This window comes from Podarcis melisellensis (genome assembly GCF_964234715.1).
Source record: "Podarcis melisellensis genome assembly, chromosome: 7".
NCBI classification, from domain to species: Eukaryota; Metazoa; Chordata; class Lepidosauria; order Squamata; family Lacertidae; genus Podarcis; species Podarcis melisellensis.
In genome coordinates this window covers 54,868,958-54,891,652 of record NC_138539.1, presented here as the reverse complement: position 1 = coordinate 54,891,652, position 22,695 = coordinate 54,868,958, and the positions used below count along the sequence as shown (strand labels likewise).

The 22,695-nt window shown below is 40.5% G+C and overlaps 1 protein-coding gene across 4 annotated transcripts in view; it reads left to right on the top strand.

The window, feature by feature from the left end:
- ZNF516 (zinc finger protein 516) overlaps positions 1 to 22,695 on the top strand; it is a 116,049-nt gene that overhangs the window by 78,819 nt on the left and 14,535 nt on the right. For all 4 annotated transcript variants that reach the window (XM_081919425.1, XM_081919424.1, XM_081919426.1 and 1 more), the window contains exon 3: positions 14,171 to 15,628. In XM_081919425.1, coding sequence (XP_081775551.1) covers positions 14,171 to 15,628 — 1,458 coding nt within the window. The remainder of the gene's footprint in view (positions 1 to 14,170; positions 15,629 to 22,695) is intronic.

Here is a 22,695-nt window from a genome sequence, read left to right as displayed (position 1 = left end):
TTTTTTGACTTTTGAATGAATTTGTTGCTTTTCCCCAAGATAGTGGCAGGTTCCTTCTAGTTGCCACTTATTGGTCAAAGCTTGACATACTTTCAATTGTGTTTCGATGGAACTTAGGACCACACACCATGCAAAGGGAAATGTTGCAATTTGGATTATAAATTGTGAATAGGTGCCATCTAGTGGTTTTTTGGGTACAGTGCAGTTCCAGCTGAATAAATTTGAGGCAGCTGCCCTCTGAATGAATGTCAGTGTCTTATTGTATTACATTCTTAACAAAGATTGCTTATATTCTGAATTTTTTCTCCTGCAGAGGCATGCACTGCAGACATTTAGCAATTTTTTTTAAAAAAAGAAAAAACTTATCATAAAAGGGATACTACTTTTAAAATAGAAATTAATTCTTAACTTCCTTGATATTTTTGAATGGTAATAAACTGTTTCAGTGCATACACACAATTAACAAAATGCACTGCCAGGCTTTTTACAAGGTCACATTTCTCTAGTGTGTCTCAATGATTTCTTTGTACTCTGCAGCAATATACTGAAACATAATGCCACAAAGAATCTTACATACATAGGAATCTTGGGTTTTTATTTATGACAGACTTTTAGCGACAAATACACTGCATTTTAAGATTTGCACACTATTAGTCCCACAAAGGAATCTGGGCACTGTGCAACTTTTTATTAGTTAATTGCAGCTGTTTATGAGCCATAGCAACAGCAGTAAAAATTCTGTGCACACACTGAAAATCACTTTCAGGAACAGGAAAATACTTGGTGTATGGCAGATCCTTCATCATGAAGTTTTACAAAAGTTTTATGTTCAGAAAGGAAGTCATTAGAAGTGTTGCTTGATAACAATTTGGAAGGGGAATTGCAGAAAACTTTTGGTGCCTTTGTAAAGTTGGCTTTACGCTTATACAAATAGAAAATTGCAAATGTTATTATAAATGGAAATTTTTACATCACAATCAGGACATGCAGGGTGGACTTCACAAGCTACAAGATTCAAGCTCATATAAGTGCATACAGTCACGGTGGGTGGAAATTGAACATAACACTAACACTATTGTGTAATGATATCAAGCAAGTGTAACTTGTACTTAAAGCAGTCCCCAAATACCACCTGAATCCCTCTCACATATTGTTGGCCTGGTTGAATGAATGGGTTTCTGGACAGATGATGGTGACTGCTTTACTCTTCTCTGGTCATTCTGCTTCTGTGTTAAGCTAAACCATGGTTTGACTTAGTGTGCCGTCCAAACCTAACTTCATGGTTTAACTTCCTCCAGACTAATCATGAGCTGTAACCAAGGCTTCTTCTGTGGCTCACAGCTCACGGTTTGTCCTTGTGTTTACCTATACAGTTGTACCTTGGAAGTCGAATGGAAACTGTTCCGGAAGTCCGTTCAACTTCCAAAACATTCAAAAACCAAATCGCAGCTTCTGATTGGCTGCAGGAAGCTCCAGTAGCAAATCAGAAGCTGTGGAAGCCCTGTCGGATGTTTGGGTTCCAAAAGAACGTTCGCAAATCAGAACAATCACTTCTGGGTTTGCAGCATTCGGGAGCCAAAACATCCGAGTTCCAGGGCGTTCAGGATCCAAGGTACAACTGTATATTTTTTGGAATATCTCCAGCAGTCCTTGAAGTCACTGACACCTAAACAAGCTGAGTGATTTATGAAGACCAGCTTACACAATGGGAAGTGTGTCAGTTGTGGGTTCTGCCAAGCTTGTCTGTCTCCAGACCTTTCCTCACCAGAATTGCAGCCTTGCTTCTAAAAATGTGGTCTAGACACTAAAACCTGGTAGTTTGAGCTAAAGAGAGGTGCAAGAAAGTCTGATAATCACTTAAATACAGTGGGATGGTATGCCGTTCCACTTCTCTTCACGTAGCCCTAAAACAGACTGCAGAGACTGGAAAGGCACTTAGGTAAACAGCTTCACCATCCTTTGAGGCCTAAGTCTGTAGAGAAGTTGGGACCCACAAAGAGACACGGCCTAAAGTGAAGTGAATGGGTGGACGAGATGGTTATCAAAATATGGTGCCACAAAAGAAAAGGAAAACTTGTTGTTTTCCCCTGGGCTGGGGGAAAGCTTTCTGTTTGGCAATAGACAACCAACTGCAGACACAAACACATGCAAAATATTATAATTTCTCCAGTAAGAACCTCACAGTAGCAGGAGTTTGGTACCAAGTAGTGGGATGGTCATTGCTAGTTTGGCACTCCTACTGGTGCACCTGTGTGGTCCTTGCCTGGCCACACCATCCCCCAGCCTGGTTTCGGAAAGTGGCAGCATTGCTAGAGTTGGGAAGGCAGGTTCAGCAACTGGTCTGATGTTCACCTGCTTAGCTGGCCCTCCGCTACAAGATTTTGCTCCGTAAAATAATTGTGCAGAAGGGGACCTGCCCTCACAATGAAAGGAGTGTACACAGTGGGTGGCAGTTTTACTCAGAGTACACCTATTGAAATGAATGAACGTGGCTAAGTTAAGTCTATTCATTTCATTGGGTCTGCTGTGAGTAAAACCTAGCTGAATATCCGGAAACCTTTTCAACTGTATGCCGTGAGCGATATTAGCTCACATTTGATAAAAGGTTTTTACGTTATTTTTGAAATTTCATTTAATGACTGATGGCTGAGTCATTATTTCAGAATGTGAGTGTTCTCATTCAGACTTGTAAACAAATCTGTCTTAATTTGAAACGAAACTATCCTCCTTCCCCATTTTGGGTATCGCTTCAACATTCCCTCTAGAGTAGACATTTCTGTAGAAATGTGAATTTTCTCCTACCTCAGCACTTTTGTCCAGCATAAATAGTCACCTACTTTAGATTGAAATCACTTGAGATTACTGGTGAACCTGTTTGGTAAATGTGGCTCTCATCAGCTTCCTGCTTACTTATTTCCCTAACTGTTCTTTTCTATTTTTATATTTGCTTACAGGTGCTCTGTTCGTATTTCTTCACTTGTGTACTTAAAAAAGAAAGAAAAGCAGCTCATGTGACTTGAAGGTGGAATGTATTTCCAGAGCAAAAAGTGACCTAACACCTGAATTTCACTGGGTTCTTTTGCTTTGGGAATCTTAAATCATCTCGTGCTTTCAAAATACACATATGAAAACATTCTATATTGCCATTATACTGCAGATGAGAACACTAACATAGTATGGGCATGGTAATATTAGGTTCTGTTTATCCCAGTGTGATCATTTGGTATATAACACTTCTAAGCCATGCTGCCAGAGGAGCTAATAAAATAGCTACAGCTTCATTGGACATCACCTGGCAGTACAAAATAGAGCCATTTTGCAGATGGAGTGAAGATTCTGAATTGTGAAGCTTAACAGCGTTTAGCTACCTTTCCTAGAATAAATTTAGCATGGCTAGAGTGGCTCAGAAGAGGTTATAGTGCTAGGAACACACAGCATAATTTATATACAAAGCAATGTAAATTAAGTGCCCACATAGACCTGGATTGCTTACTCTCCAGAAACATTGGATGATATACTTCTGACTAATATGATTACCCAGTGGGACAGTATATGAGTTGCCACTTAAAACTTACACGAACCTAGACAAGTAGATGCTGAAACAAAAGAGACTGAAGTGTTCTGAGTTCCTGCACTTTATTTATGTACTTATTTCAGTAACATGGTGTAGTGGATATGAGCGGTGGACTCGTAATCTGGGGAACCGGGTTCGCGTCTCCGCTCCTCCACTTGCAGCTGCTGGGTGACCTTGGGCCAGTCACACTTCTTTGAAGTCTCTCAGCCCCACTCACCTCACAGAGTGTTTGTTGTGGGGGAGGAAGGGAAAGGAGATTGTTAGCCGCTTTGAGACTCCTTAAGGGGAGTGAAAGGCGGGATATCAAGTCCGAACTCTTCTTCTTGTTGTTGTTAATTTATTTAAATCAATGTTCATGTTGCTTTCATAAAGATAATGTGGCAAGTTTATAAGGGGCAAAATATATGTTTTCACTCTAACTCTGTTCCAGTATATGCATATCCCGCTTCAGAACGCAGTGCGTTCCCAGGAAATACGCAACATTTTTCACATATCTTGTGTTTAGTGCTGAAGGCACCAGGACTTTCCTGATGGAGAGGGGTAGAGCACATGCATTGTATTTTTATTTTATTTTTTCTACTTCAGATTCAATTGTTGGAGCCTCGAAGAAGGGCTGAGAAAGATATAAACGCAGCAGAGCTGCAGCCAGTTAGTTTCTTGTGCTCTCTAATGTTTAAATGATTAGCTGTACAATCTAAGAGTTTTGCACCATTTGTGAAAGTGAAATGCTGCGAAAATAAAAGCATATGTTTGTCACAATGTTTTTCTTCTACCCAGGTTAGCAAGTGGCTTAGGAATAGGGAAAAAAAAGCTTTGATAATCTCTCTTTTTCTCCTCCCTCCAGAATGAAAACTTCCACTTTGAGCCAGGCTGTGGCAGTGCGCTTCAGCATTTTCTTTGTGCTTTCCAAAACAGCCTCTCTCTCTCCCCTCCCTCCTACTATTCCCAGCCAGAATCCTTGGGAAGAATCCTGCATGTAGCCCATCACTGAAATCTTTGAATGATACCCTTTCCCATCTCCTAAAATGAATGCACTTTTGCATGTCCCTACGACTCACCAGTGCGTGGTAGAATCAATACTACTGCATGTGGATGAATTTATTTTAGGGGTGGCTTTTTTTGTTTTTTTTGTTTTTTTAAAAGGGATTTGGATATCTCTGAAAAAGACCGGATGGCAAAAATTCAGATTGCTCTTGTTTTCACTCACTCAAACATTAGTGCCAGCATCATCATTATTATTATTTTTTAAAAAATCTTTCCGATGGGTGATTTGTGAAATGAATGTTTCCTTCCACTTTTAGAACAAATCTGATGTGACATTTTGGTATTGATTAATGTCTCTTTTTATCCTTCTCTCTCTCCCCCCCCCCTCCCAATCATTCTTTTCCTCTTTAGGCTTTATTCATTCTTCTGGTGATCTTGAATTCTTTTGGCTTCTTTGTCTTTTTAAAATAAACTAAACACTTGTTTATGAATTGGGGGAAAATGCACTTCCTTTTTCTAAGGAAAAAGTTGTTTGTTCACGTGCTGTTTTCCTCTGTGATTTCCAAAGTGTTAAGCAGAAAGTGATCGTTTCCCTTTTTGTGAGCTTTAAAATCCAGGCCCCAATTTGAAAGCATTATAATGAGGTAGAAACTTTTAAAGGTCAGTGCACCCAGAAGTGGAACCCTCTCCTGCTTCAAGGAGGCTTCTCTCATAGATTTGTTGTCCCATTGACTCTTAAAGAAGCTTATTGAAGTTGCCAGTAAATGGCTGATGTCTTTGGCAATCTCAGTAAGGCTGTCACCAGGACTGTTTCGTAGCAGGTCTTGAAAGCTGTTTGCTGCTTGCTTGTCTTTTGTCTTTCTTTCTTTTTTTATGCCACACATAGTTATCGTTGTTTTTCCTCAGTTCTTGTGCAAAGGAGAAAATGGTGGATGCTGGGATGAAAGGAAAAAGGAAAATCAACTGTATACAGTATTTGTTCAACCTTTAGAATTAACTAGTGTGACAGGTCATCTGAGTAGATCCAGTGGTTCATTTTTACAAGAACTGAGATTGGTATGGTAACTGCACAAAGCTGACAAGAGTCCCGCCCCCCTATTTATACTCCACCCATCTGCCTGGGTTTCCCCAGCCACTCTGGGCGGCCTCCAACAAAATATTAAAATACAATAGTCTATTAAACATTAAAAGCTTCCCTAAACAGGGCTGCCTTCAGATGTCTTCTAAAAGTCTGGTAGTTGTTTTTCTCTTTGACATCTGGTGGGAGGGTGTTCCGCAGGGCGGGTGCCACTACTGAGAAGGCCCTCTGCCTGGTTCCCTGTAACTTGGCTTGTTGCAGCGAGGGAACTTACAACAAGCAAAAGCTGATGAGATATGTTGCCTTCACGCCCTGCACCCCTTCAGAAACTAAGCCTAGATACATGTAGCTGCAGTTATGCATATTCTTCCCATGCTACCCTTGCCTCTTATCTTTTTCAAGACACAGTGTTCAGGAAACAATTTTCCGTTTGAAGTTCAAAACACAAGTTTGTCTCCTTCACCACTTTGTGGGGGTTGAGAGGAGAGGAGGGGAGGAAGAATAGAGGCAAAAGGCAGTGCAGTTATCTAAAGCAAGGCTTATCAACGTCGTGCTGTTACACATTACGTTTTATTATTTTATTATTCCATTTTACTATTTTTAAAAAGTAAACATTAAGTACACTTAACAGTTACCTATGTAGATGTAACATTTACAAAAGCCATTAAAATGTGTTGTCTTCAGCAAAGCTGTGGGATGTACTTATTGTCTGTCTCCGGACAAGAAGACTGACTTCTTCCTCTCTCATGTAAACTTTCCTTTTTCATAGTTGGTCCAATAGAGACTCCTTGTTTCACTCCTCTCAATTTGACTTCGCATTTTTAATTGATGCCTACTTCCCGATAAAACATGGTTGTTGTTTTTCTGTTGAAGCTTATCTTCCCTCTGTGGTTATTTTCATGGACTGAAAATGGAGATGGCAAAGTGATCTACTCTTTTCTAACTTCATTTTTGGTCCATACTAACTGGAAAGAAAAATAAATACAGGCTGGGGAAAAAGCCCCAAAGTAATTTAGATTCATATGAATATTTGGTGGCTGATTTCAAAACAGCATTTGTTAAACTGTGCGCCATTTTATTTGCAGGGATCTAAACTCTTTCTTTTGCTTGTGCTTTTTAAAGGGAAGACCAAATATTTTACTTAAGAACCATTTATACAGTTCTCTGTGTTAGTAGATTTTGCACAATAAGGATGACACTTTTTCCATGTGGAAAAAAAATGCATGGTTGTGTACAGCATAATGTGACTAAAGCAAGTGTGTCTATTTTTTAGCTCAGGAAATAGTCAAATATAAAGTTGTTTTAATTTTGCTCATTTTCACTAACATTTTTAGTACTGTAAATAATAGCTTTCTACACACACACACACACACACACACACACACACACACACATACTTTGGAGAGCTTTCTTCTGTTTCATTATTCATCCCCCCCCCCAGTACCCCTTTCTTTCTTCAACTTCTAACAGTTCCAGTGTTACAACTGCAAGATTAATGCCTACCTTTATGATTTCATGGTTCACAAATTTATACTTTTAGCCGTAATGTGAAATTCCTTGCAGGAAGGATTTCCAGAGTTTTATGTTAAAGAAGAAGAAAGGTCTCGTTTTCCTGAAAATGTTATTCTTGAAAATGAAATAATTTTATTGATAAAGTCCAGTGGTCTCAGAATGCAACCCTAGCATAGTCAGCATTTGGGAACAAAGGAGCAGACACTTGCCTACAGAACAGATTATTGACTTGGTCTGCTGGTTGTCCATTCATGTTTTCCATTGCCCAAATTGTAAGAGTTTAGTGCTTTTTATTTTCCACAAGCACCAGGTGTCCACTTAGACAATGCTAGAGAGATTAAGATTCAAATATGTTATGAGTTGTAAATTCCTTTTGGCTTTGTGTGTGTCACCTGTTTTTCCTCATTTGTTGCAGTACTGTGTTTTGTTTTGTTTTTTTAAGGACTGTGGGGGTTTAAAGGGATAGTTGAAGCAAGCATTGGTTACCCTAGAACTGGAGTAAAATGATACCTACAGTATTTTTTTTTAAAAAAATAAGAAACAAAAATAATTTAGGCAGAAAATGTACTTGGATCTAACTTCCACAAGGGTTATATAAAGTATGGATAGTGAATTACAAAATAGCACAGGTGGTTTTGTAGAATGGAGGCATATATGAATATTATTACTAATATTAATAACGATAATAGAGTTTGCATAGGATGTTTGTGTATCTCCTCTCTCATTCTATAATGACTTGGGTAAACTAACTGGACTCATTTTGCTCTCTCTGGTTTCTTAAAGATGAGTATCAGGTGAGGGCTATAATACAGTTGAATATTGAGTGGTCCAACACGTTATATATGGATGCTGTTGTGTAGGGAAGTTTTTGATGTTTTATCGTGCTTTTAATATTCTGTTGGGAGCCACCCAGGGTGGCTGGGGAAACTTAGCCAGATGTACAGTGTATAAATAATAAAGTATTTTTATTATTAAATGCAAGGGGCTGAGCAAAATAACCTTTATGTCCTTCCCTTCTATTAAAAATAAAATTTGAATGTCCAAACATTAATTTCTTAATCATAGTTCTAAGAATGACTATTTGGTTCCACATTTGCATTGGGGAGGGGAAAGGAAAGACAAACACATTTAAAATACACCCTCCTTTTTTGTCCAGTTTTATTCCAAATATTTTGCTTAAAGTTATCGAAAAGGATAGCTTCTGTTTACAGTTGATGGCATTTAGATTAAAAAAATAAATAAATTAGAAGCATGTCTTCAGCAAAGTGGAACAAACTAGAGTCTTTTAAATGTATACTTAGAGAAATACACTGACAGGAAACAAACAAACACAACCAGAATTGAAAGGCAACTAGGGTAATCTGATATCTTTACAATATTTTGCTTATGTTTTTTATATTTTAAAATACAAGATTCATGTAAGTATTAACCAGGTTTTCTGGATGCATTAAAGCCCTTCATTTTTAATATCATGCTGCCAATAAAAGCCATCTGTATTAGTTTCCCATCTTCTGAGATAACACAGCAAAATATAAAATCTTGCAGGCAGCATCACCAATCAAAACAGAGCCAGAGGTCTAGCAATAAAATGTAATAATAACCAAAAGCCATGTAATACAAAGCAGAAATGCTTGTTCAACAGCTAGGAAATCTTCTGAGGTTCTTTGTGGCATTACACTTAAGTAGGTCAGATTTTCTTTTCATTCACTTTTACTGAGCAGTAAAATGAGCCTATGCCCAACTTGTTTGACTTAACTAGGCTTCCATCAGTGTGTCACTCTAAAAGTCATCAGAGCCCACTTTGGATGTTTATTTATTTAATATTTATTTATTAAAGAAATTTACATCCCACCCTTTGTCAAAAGCCAACAGGGCGATTTACAGCGTAGTGACATAATAAGCAATCTAGTGTATAACATGATATCCACAAAATGCAAAATGTTAGACGTTGTTGTTGTGAATTGTGTGTGTGATAGTGTGTGTGTGCATGTGTAATACACAGTAAAAGATAATAGCACATTATATGTTCTACATTATAAGCAGCAGTGTCCAATTATTCACAGCACCAACCAAGCAATAAACACCACAACCCTGCGAAACACAATGTCTAACAACATGTTATTATTTATATGCATTTACTGTGTCGGTAGCCCCCTCCTTTTTTTGTGTGCAAGCTGTTTTTAAAAATGCGAACATAGTAAAAAAATGCAGCCAGATATGCTGCAAAACCATGTGCAATATCAATTTAAGGAAGAAGCTGGGGTGGTGTGAGATTGATTAAATATCACGTGCAACAGGAACCCCAGTCACAATTCAGGCATCCCATTTAGTCAGGTGACCTATATGAACCACCGTCCTGCAAGACCGTAACCACTACCTTAGCTGATTGTTTGTTTCAAGCTTACCCTTGCTGACAGGTAACTATGTTCACATGGTAAGGAAGCTTGAACCACAACTGCTGGTTTAAGATAGCTAATAGTTGCAATTATCCTGTGATGAGCAAGGTTGCCATAAATCTTCCCTAAATGCTTAGTGCAGCAGAATGATCTGCTTCTCTCATTTAGTAATTTTCAGATTGCACCAGATTGTGGCTTACCACAAACACACATAAAAAGTGCTAAGGGATACAGTAGGTATGTTTGTTGAATCTCTCAAAGTGTTGCTCGTAAACTTTTCTATGGCTCCAGCATCTCTGCAACATCTCATAAAGTATTGTGCACTGTCATTACAATTGAACAGTGGTTGGCATACCTTGTCCTACAGATGTACCTTGATGAGTTATTCCCCTGTCGAGTTTATCAGCCCATGGCTGAAAACTATGGCCAGAAAAGCCACCTCAATTGGACTGCCACCATCCCTCTTGTATCATCTGGGCTATGATACCGCCCTTGAATCCCTGAGGCAAAGGCTTTGGGACATTTCACACAGTGACCTGCGATCTTGATCTCATGTAATCTGTGGCTGAGAGGCATCCCTTCTCAGAATAGGCTTTGTTTATGTTCTCAGGACGTCAACTGCATGATGCGTATCTTACTGCATTGTGGGCAGTACGGGCAAGCAAGGGACCAACTGATCAAACCCCTCCTGGCAAATCTGCCAGGAAAATATGAAGCCTCCCATATTAAACATATTTTGGATGACAGGTCTAATGATATTACACTGGCTGTGGCAAAGTTTCTTTCAGAAGTCGAAAGAAACAAAGATTACCAAGCTCGAGAAAAAACAAAATGACCGCCTCAGTTCTTCTCTCTTTTGTGGTTGGCTGTCTTAACTGTATTTTGTTCTTAAATTGTTCTATGGGTCTTTGGACTGCAATAAAGATTTATATATTATTCCTCTGTCTGGGCATAATGAGTAGCATTGGGTTTCCCCACTGAGTAAGTTTTCCCATTGGCATGAATGACCTGAAAGTCATAGGATTGACATTATGTATATAGTGTCCGAATACTGAAATCATCAGCCTTAGTAGGTAAATTGGGGTGTGGGGATGTATCCTACTAAATGTATCCTACTAAAAGTGGCTGGGAAAATTCCACACCCACCCCAGAATTGTATCCCTCACAAGGCAGAATTTCTTAGCCTCATATAGTTAAACCCTGCAACCTAAAATAATCTAAACTTCCACATGCTCCAAGCGAGTACATTTCCCCCTGTGCCGTGTCATTATCAACTCTTTTCTGCTCGTAGGTCTCTTGATTGGTCAATAAAGAGAACTCTGAGTAATACTACCAGGGGCACACTTAAAATAGTTCATTAAAAAATTATTCTCTGCAGCACCTCCAGCAACTACTTGACATCAAGGATGAGTTGTGGGAGTTAGGGAAAAATGGGGGGCTGTGGCTTGGGAAGTATCAAGGCATTTCTCATATAAGATCTTTCCGGAATAAATTGCCTCAGTAAAAGCTGAACATTAACCATATTAAAAAATGTGGCATTCTTTTCAGCTGCTGGTTTCTTCCAAACGTCTAGATCAGGGTTAGCCAACATGGTGCCCTGCAAACATTTTGAAATACAACTCCCATCATTCCTGGCTGTTGGCCATGCTGATGGGAGTTGTAGTCCACAACATCTGTAGGGCACCATGTTAGTCCAGATATTGACATTAAAATCATAAATCAAGAGCCAATTCAGAATGTGGAAATAGTGTGGAAAAGACTACTTGGAACAGCTGGATTCCAGAGGCCTAGTTTACACAAACAGGCAAATGAGATGGTGGAGTTGTGAGGAGTTGTGATTGTATCCGATTAGACTGTATTTAGGCATCCATGTTTCCGAACTCTCTCATATGGGGACAGGGAAACTCATTGAAAGTAGAAAAGTAGTACAAAAGTGGGGCGTATGCTGGTTATTTGTATGCTAGTTTATTTTTATCATTTTTTTACTGACAGAGTTTTCTTAAATTAGGGAGCATGCAAGAAGTACACACACATCCAGGCCAATAGTTTGAAGCTGTAGAGTTGTTTTGAAAATTATTAAGAAAAGCATACAGTACTAGGCAGAAATTAGTGAGTTTTTAAAGTCTGTATTTCTGTGATCTGCATGGAAGGCTATGATTCTGTGCACAGTTAAAGCTGCTTAAATTGCAGTGGAATCATATGGCTCTAAGGCTGCTAAGTGTGTACAGGATTTCAGCCATTCTTGGCTGTCACTCTAATGGCAGGTGATTTCCCAACCCTGTAAAGCACCAAAGTCTAGAGGAAGCCTTTATTACTGAAACTAATGACTCCTAGTGGAAAGGGTCAGTCTCCTCTACTGTATTGCAGTTGACCGGGAGTGTTAGTTATTTACTTCTGTTGATTATTTAGCTTTTTCAAGCAAACTAACTGCACCATAGTAGGAAAGACTTAGAATTCTTCAAAACATTTAACTGCGACAGATGTGCTTTAAAAATAACACAGATGTGCAGTGTCAAATTTCACAATCCCTGGCAGCTCTTTTGATTCCAAGTGTCGATTTAACTAGCGGTGCTGGGCATGTGCTTTCAGGAAGTCTTAACTTCTTGTAAAACAGGAAAAAACACTTTAAATACAAAGGACCTTGTCCCATTGAGGATTTGAAAAGAAAATGATCTTTACCGAGTGAGTATTCAACTCTGCTAGACAGCAAATCCATGGGTTATTTTTAAGCTAATTACTCAGAATTAAACAAAGGCTTAAGGCTTTTTGCCCGAACTGGAGTTGAGGCCAAATTAAATCGAAGTTGAGACACTGATATTTTTTTTAAAAAAAAACACAACAACAACCCACACTCAGCCTAAAACAGATCACATTTGGCAGGGTTGGAACACTGCCTGTGGTACCAAAGTTATACTAAGCAACAGTGATGTGTTTGACTTTCCAAAACACTTGCTTTTAGAGTTGATGCAGAGAGGAGATGCAGATACAGAAAAGACCACTTACGATCTGATTCTTGCAATCTCAGTAGTTCTAAGCACTTGGAATATACGGTATGTGGAAGTTGAATATTACCAGCCATAGGGCCAGGCCCATCCATGAGGCAAGGTGAGGCGACTAACCGCCTCAGGCAGCAGGAGCCACAGGGTCAGCAGATCTGGTCTTCAATGAATGTATTGCCCACTACTAGAAATGGAGCAGCAGAACAGAAGTAATAAAATAATGATGATAAGAATAATAATTATTATTTGTATCCCGCCCTCCCTGGCCAAGGCCAGGCTCAGAGTGGCTAACATCATAAAAACAACACAATATACATAAAAACATACATCAATTAATTAAAATACATTTTATTATACATCAATTAATTAAAATACATTTTAAAATTAATTCAGACAAGTTAAAATCTGGGCAGGTGGCAATTATCAGGTTGGAATTGAGAGTGGTTAATACTTGCCAGGACCAACTGTTTCCACTGATCATACAAGGACCTGTGAGCTGGTTAGGGGCCTCCTTTGGGCTTGTTTTATACAAAGGAAAGTAAGTACAGCCTTAGGACTGGCTCATGTGGTTTTGGGTTGTTTCTCTCTCTGAGTGAACTGTCCTCTCTGGTCGGTATTTCCTAAATGGTATTTTAGGAAAATACCATTTGAACCAGGAATACTTTGGTACACTTAGAAAGAATGTCCACAATTACAGAATTGCCCAGACATGTCACCGTGGTTGCAGAAATCACTAGCAAAGTATGTGTATCATTTGCCCACACAGTATGTTCCCCGTGTTATCTGATGCAGGTGTGTATCTGTGAAAAATTGCCCTGAGGAAAAATGAGCCCACAGGATTCTGTGAACTGCTCTTTGGTCTTCAATTTTAGCTTGCAACGATTTTTCAAATTGTTTCTGGCCATCGTCTTAGATCCTTCTTCATGTACCCCTTCCATGGGAGATTCAGAGGGTGGCAACATGAGAATGTGAAAGAGCCTTTTCAGTGATGTGTTCCCCACCTCAGTTTGTGGAATACTCTCTCCAGGAAAACCCATCTGGCACCATCATTATAAATATTTAGGTCCCAGGCCAACAATTTTTTGTTTATTCAGGCCTTCAGTAGCTAAGCCTCTTCTTTGGTGCTCATCTTTTAGTGGGGTGGTGAAGGACTTAGCATTTTGATTGTGTAATGGGATGACCATTTTAGGAATTGCATATTGCTTTTAAGTGTCTGGTTTTCACTTGATTTTATCGGTTTGCATTTTATCCAAATAAGTCACTTAGAGGCTTCTCTATAAAGTGACTAACAGATGTATTAGTAGTAAGAATAGTAGTGATGATATTATGATGATGATGATGATAGCTTCACTGTGGGCTTGTGTCAATGGGGTATTTGTACATTTGCAATAAGCAGTGCACACAGAAATCCAGTACTTGAGCTGAAAGTAATAGGTTGGAAAGTCTTCTGGAGCGCGGAGGCTCACTGTGTGCATCAGAATCACCCACCAGTGGGGCTGCAGTGGTATGCTGTGAATTTGTCCAACCCAAAGAAGCTTTTCCCCATTCTCTGATATTTATCTAGAAAACCTGCATCTTGCATGTGTTTTGTCTTCATAGTAATTCTGTTTTTATGTGTGCCTTCCAGGTAAAAAGCCGTACCTCTGCAGTTTTTCTGAAGAAGCACCTCTGGCAACCCTACAGTTCAACCATGGGAGAAACATTACAAGAGAAAACAATGCCAGTGAATCTAAAACAGAGCTGTCTTTGGTGGCATCTATACCAGAAAACAAGACCAGAGAACCCTTTCCAAAATATGTGGATTGCAAAATTTCCCTGGATTTAAAGAAATCGGCATTTCAGCAAAGCCACAATTTCCCTTGCTCCAGTAGGACTGTTGACTTTGCTTCTAGACTCTGTCCAATGTATTCTGATGTGAGACTAGATTTGCAAACCCCGCTAGGCAAGGGCTCTAAGGAGAATCCTCCTGATATGTGTGAAGACTCTGTGTTAATTGACAGTGCAGATTTCCCAGAGAAGATTCCATTAGATCTAAGTGAGAAGTCAAGCAGGGCTGATTCATGCAATACGAGTTTTACCTCAACCTTACAGGCTGCTTTGATTGTCCACCCGTGCCCTTACTGCAGTCATAAGACCTATTACCCAGAAGTCCTGTGGATGCACAAAAGAATTTGTCACAAGGTCAGCTGTAACTCTGTGGCTCCCCCTTGGGTTCTTCAAAATGGATTCAAGAGTATAAAACACAATGCTGTTTTCATGGCACGAAGTGGCCGCACCGGACCCCCTCCTGCTCTTGGTGGTAAAGAATGCCAGCCTTTGCCTGTCAGCAGATTCACACGCCTTCAGTTGCCAAGTGGGTTGCCGGGATCTAAAAATAATTCTTCTGGTTCTGCTATGACTGCTAAGCCTGGGACTATGCAGAAGGATGCGCCACTGCCCACTGGTAGCTATGGTCCACGGTCATCAGGCACTGATGGGTACAGGCAGCCCAAACTGAACCACACCCACGGGCAAAACAGCACAGTATCCCAACAGCCCCAACAGAAAGCAAAATACGAAGCAAACTCCAAGTTGCTGCAGGTAGGGAGCTATGGCGTAAGTTTGGCACCTTCCCCGGTGATTGTCTCTAAACCCAACTCACAGCCCTCCAACAGCAAACTCGCCGAGAAATATACCATTCCCCAAGTCAGTGCTGGGTTTGTCCCTTTAAGCAAGCATTGCGCTTCAGAACCAGGGAAGGCCAAATTTTACTCTCCGCCTCAGTACCTCCCCCCGTGTAAAGCTGAGCCATACCTTGTGCAAGAAGACCCACCTGTGCCTCAGCCAGAGCCGAACACCAAGAAAGAGAACGAGGGGAGAGCCCTGGTCAATTGTACAGCAGGATCCAGAGCAAGTCCTCTGATGCTACCCCAGCCTAACACAGCAGGGCCTCTCCCACCTGTACATTCCACCAAACAGGAGCCACCGTCGGAAGGACACGAGAAGTGCTTGGACATTTTGAACATCTTTAAGACCTCCATTCCCAAGGATCTCGCCACTCTCTACCAAACATGGGGTGCCAATAGCCCTGTAGTGGACCATGCCGGTAAGAGTTCTAATAACTGCTTTTCCATGGTATTTTGCTCAGTTAACGACTATCGCTGACATTTTGGATTTGTGAAAACGGTGTTTATTAATCAACATGTTTAAACAGATTAACTCCCCTGTTTTAACTATCCCAACTTACTCTGGTTAGTTCCCTGGGAGTAAGTCCTGTTGAATTCTATTGGTGCAAATTCCATGGCATTTTTGTTTTGTGTGCAATAAACACACCTTTTAGAGAACGTGATGCTTGGAGAATTCGGAAATTGGGGCGCGGAAGAGACCCTCACTGGTATAGCCGGCCATGCCATCATTCACTTCCCTTTGCACCAGAATCCTGAGGTGGATCTGCACTCATGTTTTTAACGTTAGGAAAAAGTTAAGGAAGGATTGTGGTAACGCAGAGGGACAAATGATGCGTTGCTTTTAACATTCTTGTTGTTAAAACGCGACACCAGAGGGTGCTGCAGAGCAATTAGCAGTGTTTTGACAAAAATAAACCATCAACAAGGTAAGAAAGAGGATTTAAATTACAAGTATGCTCTGTGACCTTTTAGAACACTATATCTTACAGTTCAAATAACATTAAACAGGTCAGTGTAGATCCAGCCCTGGATGCTTTTCAGCAGCCTTTGAATGTGAACCAAGTTCAGCTCCTGGCCCTAGTGATGAGGGGGTGTTGGGAGGGTGGGAGCCCCTTGTCAGCACTGTTCCATTGCTCCCCTTTCTCTGGTGCTGATCCTGATGAAAGTTCCATCTACACACATGTTTCTCAGCAGAAGGTAGATATACAAATGTTCTTAGTCTTCAGTGCAAAGAACTAAGATTTTTTCTTTTTCTTTGTGGAAGAGTCTTTGAGGGAACAGGCTTTATTGAATGCGCTGGTAACACTGTGCATTGCGATTCAGGGTTTGATTTAAAAATGGGGGGAGAAGAGTAAGGGAAAGTCATAGGGAGCACAGTTGGTGCTTAAGGCGTGTGTGGGGAGGGGGTGTCAGTAGGGCAAAAATGCAGATTTACCCGCAGAGCCAGAGTTTATGTCTTACTTGTTTGTTTGTTCATCAGTATGGGGGTTCACAACATAAAAACAGGAAATAAAAATAGGAAATTTGTCTCATGTGCTTGTACTTCCAAAATCTATCACTGATCACTACTAGCAACCGTGTGCCATTATTGGTGCTTTAATTTAAATATATGGCATGCCTCCAAATCTTTCCACTGTATGAAAACAACAAAGAAATCAATGGTGGTTTATCTATGGCAGCATCCTCCATCATTGGGGCAGCCATACATTATACACTTAAAAAGTGGTGTGGCAAAGGAAGGCCTGGAGCAGACTCAGAGGTACATGGGCTCGGTTAGGAAGCTAAGGGTCTGAGCTAGGCTTGTTGAGGTGCTGTCCCTCATGATAATACTAAGCATACCTTTTCTTAAGGTATGAAGCTTAACTGACACATTTTATTTATTTGTTTTATTTAAAATATATTTTATCCTGCCCATTTTATTTGGAATGTCAGAGTTGTGTACAATGAGTTATTTCACAACATAAAGACAATAATAAAACAACAGATGCAGATGGTCATGCATGAGAGAAGAGAGTAAATGGGTAAGGGAATAACAGGTACCTCATCTTCAAGGATTTGACTTTCCTATGGGATTCTGTGTGTATAAACTGATATGGAAATCTGCTTCCTTTTGTTCATTGCCCTTGTGTAAACATCCATTGAGAAATCCTAAGGCTTTTCATTGCTAATTCTCTTAGCAAGCTAAATATAGCTGTTATTCCTTACCAGCTAAATAAGAAAGTTTTAACTAACTGTTAGTTAGATAAATCTAAAAAATGTCCTTAGAAAAGTTCCTTCTGCTCTCTCTCTCTCTCTCTCTCTCTCTCTCTCTCTCTCTCTCCCCCCTCTCTCTCTCACACACATCTCAATACCCCTCATTTATACCTGTCTATTGAGTAGAATTGAGTTGCCGATCGCATGGTCGGCGGTTCGAATCCCTGCGGCAGGGTGAGCTCCCGTCTTTCGGTCCCAGCTCCTGCCCACCTAGCAGTTCGAAAGCACCCCTAAGTGCAAGTAGATAAATAGGTACCGCTTTATAGCGGGAAGGTAAACAGCGTTTCCGTGTGCTGCGCTGGTGCTGGCTCGCCAGAGCAGCTTCGTCATGCTGGCCACGTGACCCGGAAGTGTCTCCGGACAAGCGCTGGCCCTCGGCCTCTTAAGTGAGATGGGCGCGCAACCCCAGAGTCAGACATGACTGGCCCGTACGGGCAGGGGTACCTTTACCTTTACTTTATTGAGTAGAAAGGCTTTTAGAAGTGTATTCCAAAAAATGGAGACCAAAGAGGTGAAAGAATGACCTTGGGCAGTTGTGGATACAAATATAGTCCTGAGTAAGGCATGAGCTTTTACTTTTTGACAATTGTGAAAGAATGCAATAATACAGCAGAGTCATTAGCAATTGTTTGGAAAGGGCTGGAGAGCAGTATCTGGTGGGTGCTATAAGGAATTATGGCTAAAACACACAGCTTGTTTTTTGCTTTTTAAAAAAACTTATTTAAGGATGGGCCACCTGATAATTCTGGAACCACTGCTACACAGTTTCCCCCACGTTGCAAAATAACACCAGAATCTTCAGGCATGGGGATCAGCCTACATTTTGACTTTCCCCCATGGCAACATTGCCCCATTTCTGAAATGGTCAATTACAGCATGGGGAAGAGGTACAGTATGGGTTCTGCTCATGTGACTCCTGGATGCTGATTATACTGCCATACTGTGGCTACTCCCACCCCACCTCATGTAATGTTTCCCAAAGTTTACACCCCACCAGTTCCATATTCTAGCTTCCCACAAGTAGAAAAGGCCATGCAGGCTCCAACCACACATTGCTACCAGATGGTTGATGATGATGTCATTAGACTTGCTGGTGCAACCATGCTTCTGGATCTGGGTACAGAAACTTGGCTTAGCCACAGGCCACCCTTTAATTTCCTGGAGTTGGGTTATGTGTGCCATGTTGAGCTGTTAATCACAGGCTCCAGCCTTGGCCATTAGACTGCTGGCAGTTCACATGCTCCCCTAATCTAGATTGAAAACACTAGATACCCCTGGCCTGTCATAAAAAAAATTAAATTCTTAACAAGAAAGGAAAGTGGGAAATAGTCTGTGGGCAGGAAAGGTTTTAGGTAGCCTTTTAACACGTTTCAGAACACCAGTATTGACATTCAGTTTGTGAGAAAATGTAAAAATTGTTAAAATGAATTAGGAGGGCTGCTTTACCTCTACCTTGTTTTTAAAAGTAGGGTGGAACTGCAAAATGTTTATTTATTAGGATATTTCCTACAGCACAGTTGGCACTCTATTGCCAGACTTTCATGCATACTCATTGGGCATTGCATTCCCCATTCACACACATTTTTGTCAACAACAACAACAAATCCTAGGAATTCAAATGGTTGCTTTTGTGTTTTAGTTTACCTTTCATTCTCTTTTCTGATCTCTGTATTGAAGCAAGTGCTGGTGCTGATATTTAGACATACTAAATTTGCTGATATTTAGACATACTAAATTTGCTTGGACAAGAGTAGTTTCATTCAGGTTTCAATCAGAAGAATAGTTGAGTGATTATAGTTCTACCCAACCCACAGATTATAATTAGTAGAAATTTGGAATTATTTTAGCATGTGTTTGCCAGCGTGGGTCACAATATTACATTGTAAGCAAAGAATGCTTATTTGTAGTTCACATACAATCTCTCTCTTTCTCACTCTCTGTATTTCTCTCTCACACGCAGGAGCATTATTCATCTTCTAATTTTGAATATTCGGTTTATTTCTCTTTTGCAGTAGAGCTTTATTGGCCCCAGTAGATCATTCCCTTATGAATGCTTTAGTATGCAGTGGAATTGGGGCAGGTTTGGAGCTTTGGCTTTTACATTTTAAATTGGCCTTCTATTCTCAGGAGAGAAGTGCACAGTTTTGTTTCCTTCTAGTAACACAGTGATTTCCCAATCCCGCAGAGAAATAGTTACAAGTACTGCCAGAATATCAGTGCAAGCTATTAGCATTTGTATTATGTCAGGCATTCAGCAGTTTGATGCTTGCTTAAGAATTTCTAAAAACTAGAACAACAAAAACCAGGGGCCTCAAATCTGTGGAGGTTATTTTTCTATTTTACTGTTAGTGTTATTTACTGCTATCATAGTATTAAATGTGACATTGGCAGCATGGTAATTTCCCCATGTGGTTTCACAGAAATTCCTACGTATGATGAGAAATTGAAATTTATGTAAATAAAAGTGACTAATATTTATATACATATATACACTCCTAATATTATATAATTTATCTTGAGAGATAATTCCACAAAGGTGTCATTGTGATCTGCATAAACCCTTGTGCATAAAAACCTTGAGAATGTTTTTTCTCATCAACGGTTGACAAAACACACTCTCAAGGTATATAACCAGATTTTTGCAAAGGGATTGTTAACATTAGTTATAAATTAATAGTGTTTCTCCTCTGTGTGATTTAAGGCCAGTTGATTGGCTGCTTTCTGCCCTCCAGCACTGCTTCGTGGTGAGATAATAGTATATATTTATGTAGCACATTGTGCATATATTCATATGTTAACTGCTTTTTCTGTACAGCCCAGTAGCTGAAGCTCCTTTGGCAGCTCACAAAATGGAGGTCAACAACCATAATATAATAATAAGACATGAAGTAAAATCTAAAATGGATTTTAAAAGCCACAGAGAAAACAACAGGGAAGAGTAGCAGTGTAAGGATATTATAAGCGTCAACATATTTTTCAAATTAAAGACAAAAAAGTCTAGCAGAATGAAAAAAGTCTTCATCTGGCGCCAAAAAGACCAACATTTGGGGGCCACATGAGCATATCTGAGACAGGCGTTCTACAATCCATGTGACATCACTAAAAAGCAGTTGCCTATTTCCCCTGCATTTGGTGGGAGCACCCAAAGAAGGGCCTCAGAAGGCAGCCTTTGAGTTTGGATAGGTGGTTCAAAGTACCTCAAATACACTATTTATACACCTCACACACACATTTATGAGATCCCCATAGAGCAGTGGTTTCTAAACTTTCTTTGGTGAGCCGTTTATATAACAGCTTGCCCACTGTGAAACTCATATGTTTTACAGTGAATGCAGCGCCTGAGAATGCACCCTGCTTTTAATCCATGCAGAACAGCTTGTTTAGGGGGTGTAGAACAGGCTGCACGACACATACACACACAGCTGTGTCCACTCACTGCCCCCACAGCTTCTGCTGCCCGAGGCGGCTATCTCACTCTACCTCATGGTAGAGCCGGCCTTGCTTCCCCTTGGTGAAGCAGATGTCTGGAGTTCAAAGCACAACTTGTCCCCACTTGACTCCCGGATTACAATACAGGTCCTCAGAACTCACTGGGTAACCCCTATTCTGCACATGCTTCTCCCAGTGGAAACAAACTCTGAGAACTGGGTTTAGAATATTCTTTGGATATGACCAGTAGGAACAGCCATTCCTTTTTTATTGAAAGTCATGCCATGATGTGGCATAGTTCCCACTGGGCCATTCTGTTTGCTGTGAGATGTTGTTGCCACATACCGTACCTCTGCTGCAGCTGAAAATCGCACTATTTATTTCTTGTAAAAGGGATACTGCAGCTCTATGTTGCCTCATCTCTACCCCTTCTTGAAAAAACTGAGAATTTTTGCCCTTTAAAAAGTCTTAAAATCCTAACACCCACCCACCCGCAGAGTTTTGCAGTCCGTTATTACTTTCAGCTTGAATTCTGGATTGCCTGTCATCCCTTGATTTTATTTCGTTTTCCTTGCAAGGCTGCAAAGGAGCAAGAAATGCAGACTGGAGGTGGGGAGAGAGGCGGGTCTTGTCTGTAAGGAGGGGATAGAGAGAAGATCTGGAAAAGGGCCAGCAGAAATCATTTACCCATGTGAGCAGCTCCCCCCCCCCGTCCCCCGGCCTCTCTCTAACCAGCTTGGGCAGCTGGGTTGGAGCACCAGAATGAGCTAGGATTAAGACAGGATAATGGATTTGGGTGAAGACAAGATTCACTGGCCAAATTCTAGCCATGGTTTTGGACTGTGGTTTGTTGGCCACAAGCAATCCATAATTAGCACTGCCCTAATGTGTACATGTGTGTTTACTTCTGTTATGTCTGGATGGCTTTTCTACCACTTGGATGTTCCACAATGAAACATTTTCAGTTTCAATGTGCCGAGGCAGATGATGCCTATTTTTAATTATATCTCTATCTCTCCATAAAAGAAAATTAAAAAGATAAATTCTACCCTTGATCCCCCTCTCCTCCTCACCACCACAGCGTTTTGATGGGTTCAAAATTTTCAGCAACAGCTCCTTAAATGATTTTTTTTCTTTTAAAAGGCAGGACATGCTAATGGCAAATAAAAACCTTTTCCCACCCCTTTTGAAGATGCTGCCTAACCAAAATAGCAAAGAAGACGCTTCAAATATTTTTGAGAAAATAAGTAACCCAATAAAAGTCAAATGTGTCCTTTTTGATCAGCCGTAAAAGACAAAGACCAGCCCTTTAAGTCAGATACTGTAAACTGACCTTTGGAAAAAAAGAAGAGGTTTGAGTCATTTTTCCACAAATGCTAATGGCCTAGAAAACATGTTTATCAAAAGCTGGCAGAGGACTGCTGCGTTGCTACTATCTCCAAATGTCCGTAATGACACTTTGATTCACAGATGTCTTCCGCCTGTGCCTCAGAGCTCTGGGGTCAAAGCAGCACCAGCAGGCAGGTAAGGCAGGGCTAAAGGTTTGATCAGCTTGTGATGGCTCCACTCACTCTGCATTTGTCTCCAAGGTATTGCAGCCTGGGGGGGACAGTCGGGCTCTGGTTCTACTCACTTCCTATTATCCATGTGACTTGTCTCCGCCACGCTGGAGTCACTTTGATTTGCCTGATGTACTGCTTGACAAAGCTGGGTGATGGCTGAAAAGTAGATCCAGCTGCTATGAAAAGCGCACACCTGACATGCCAGTCCTGGTGCGGGCACATCATGGGGAGCATTTTTTAAT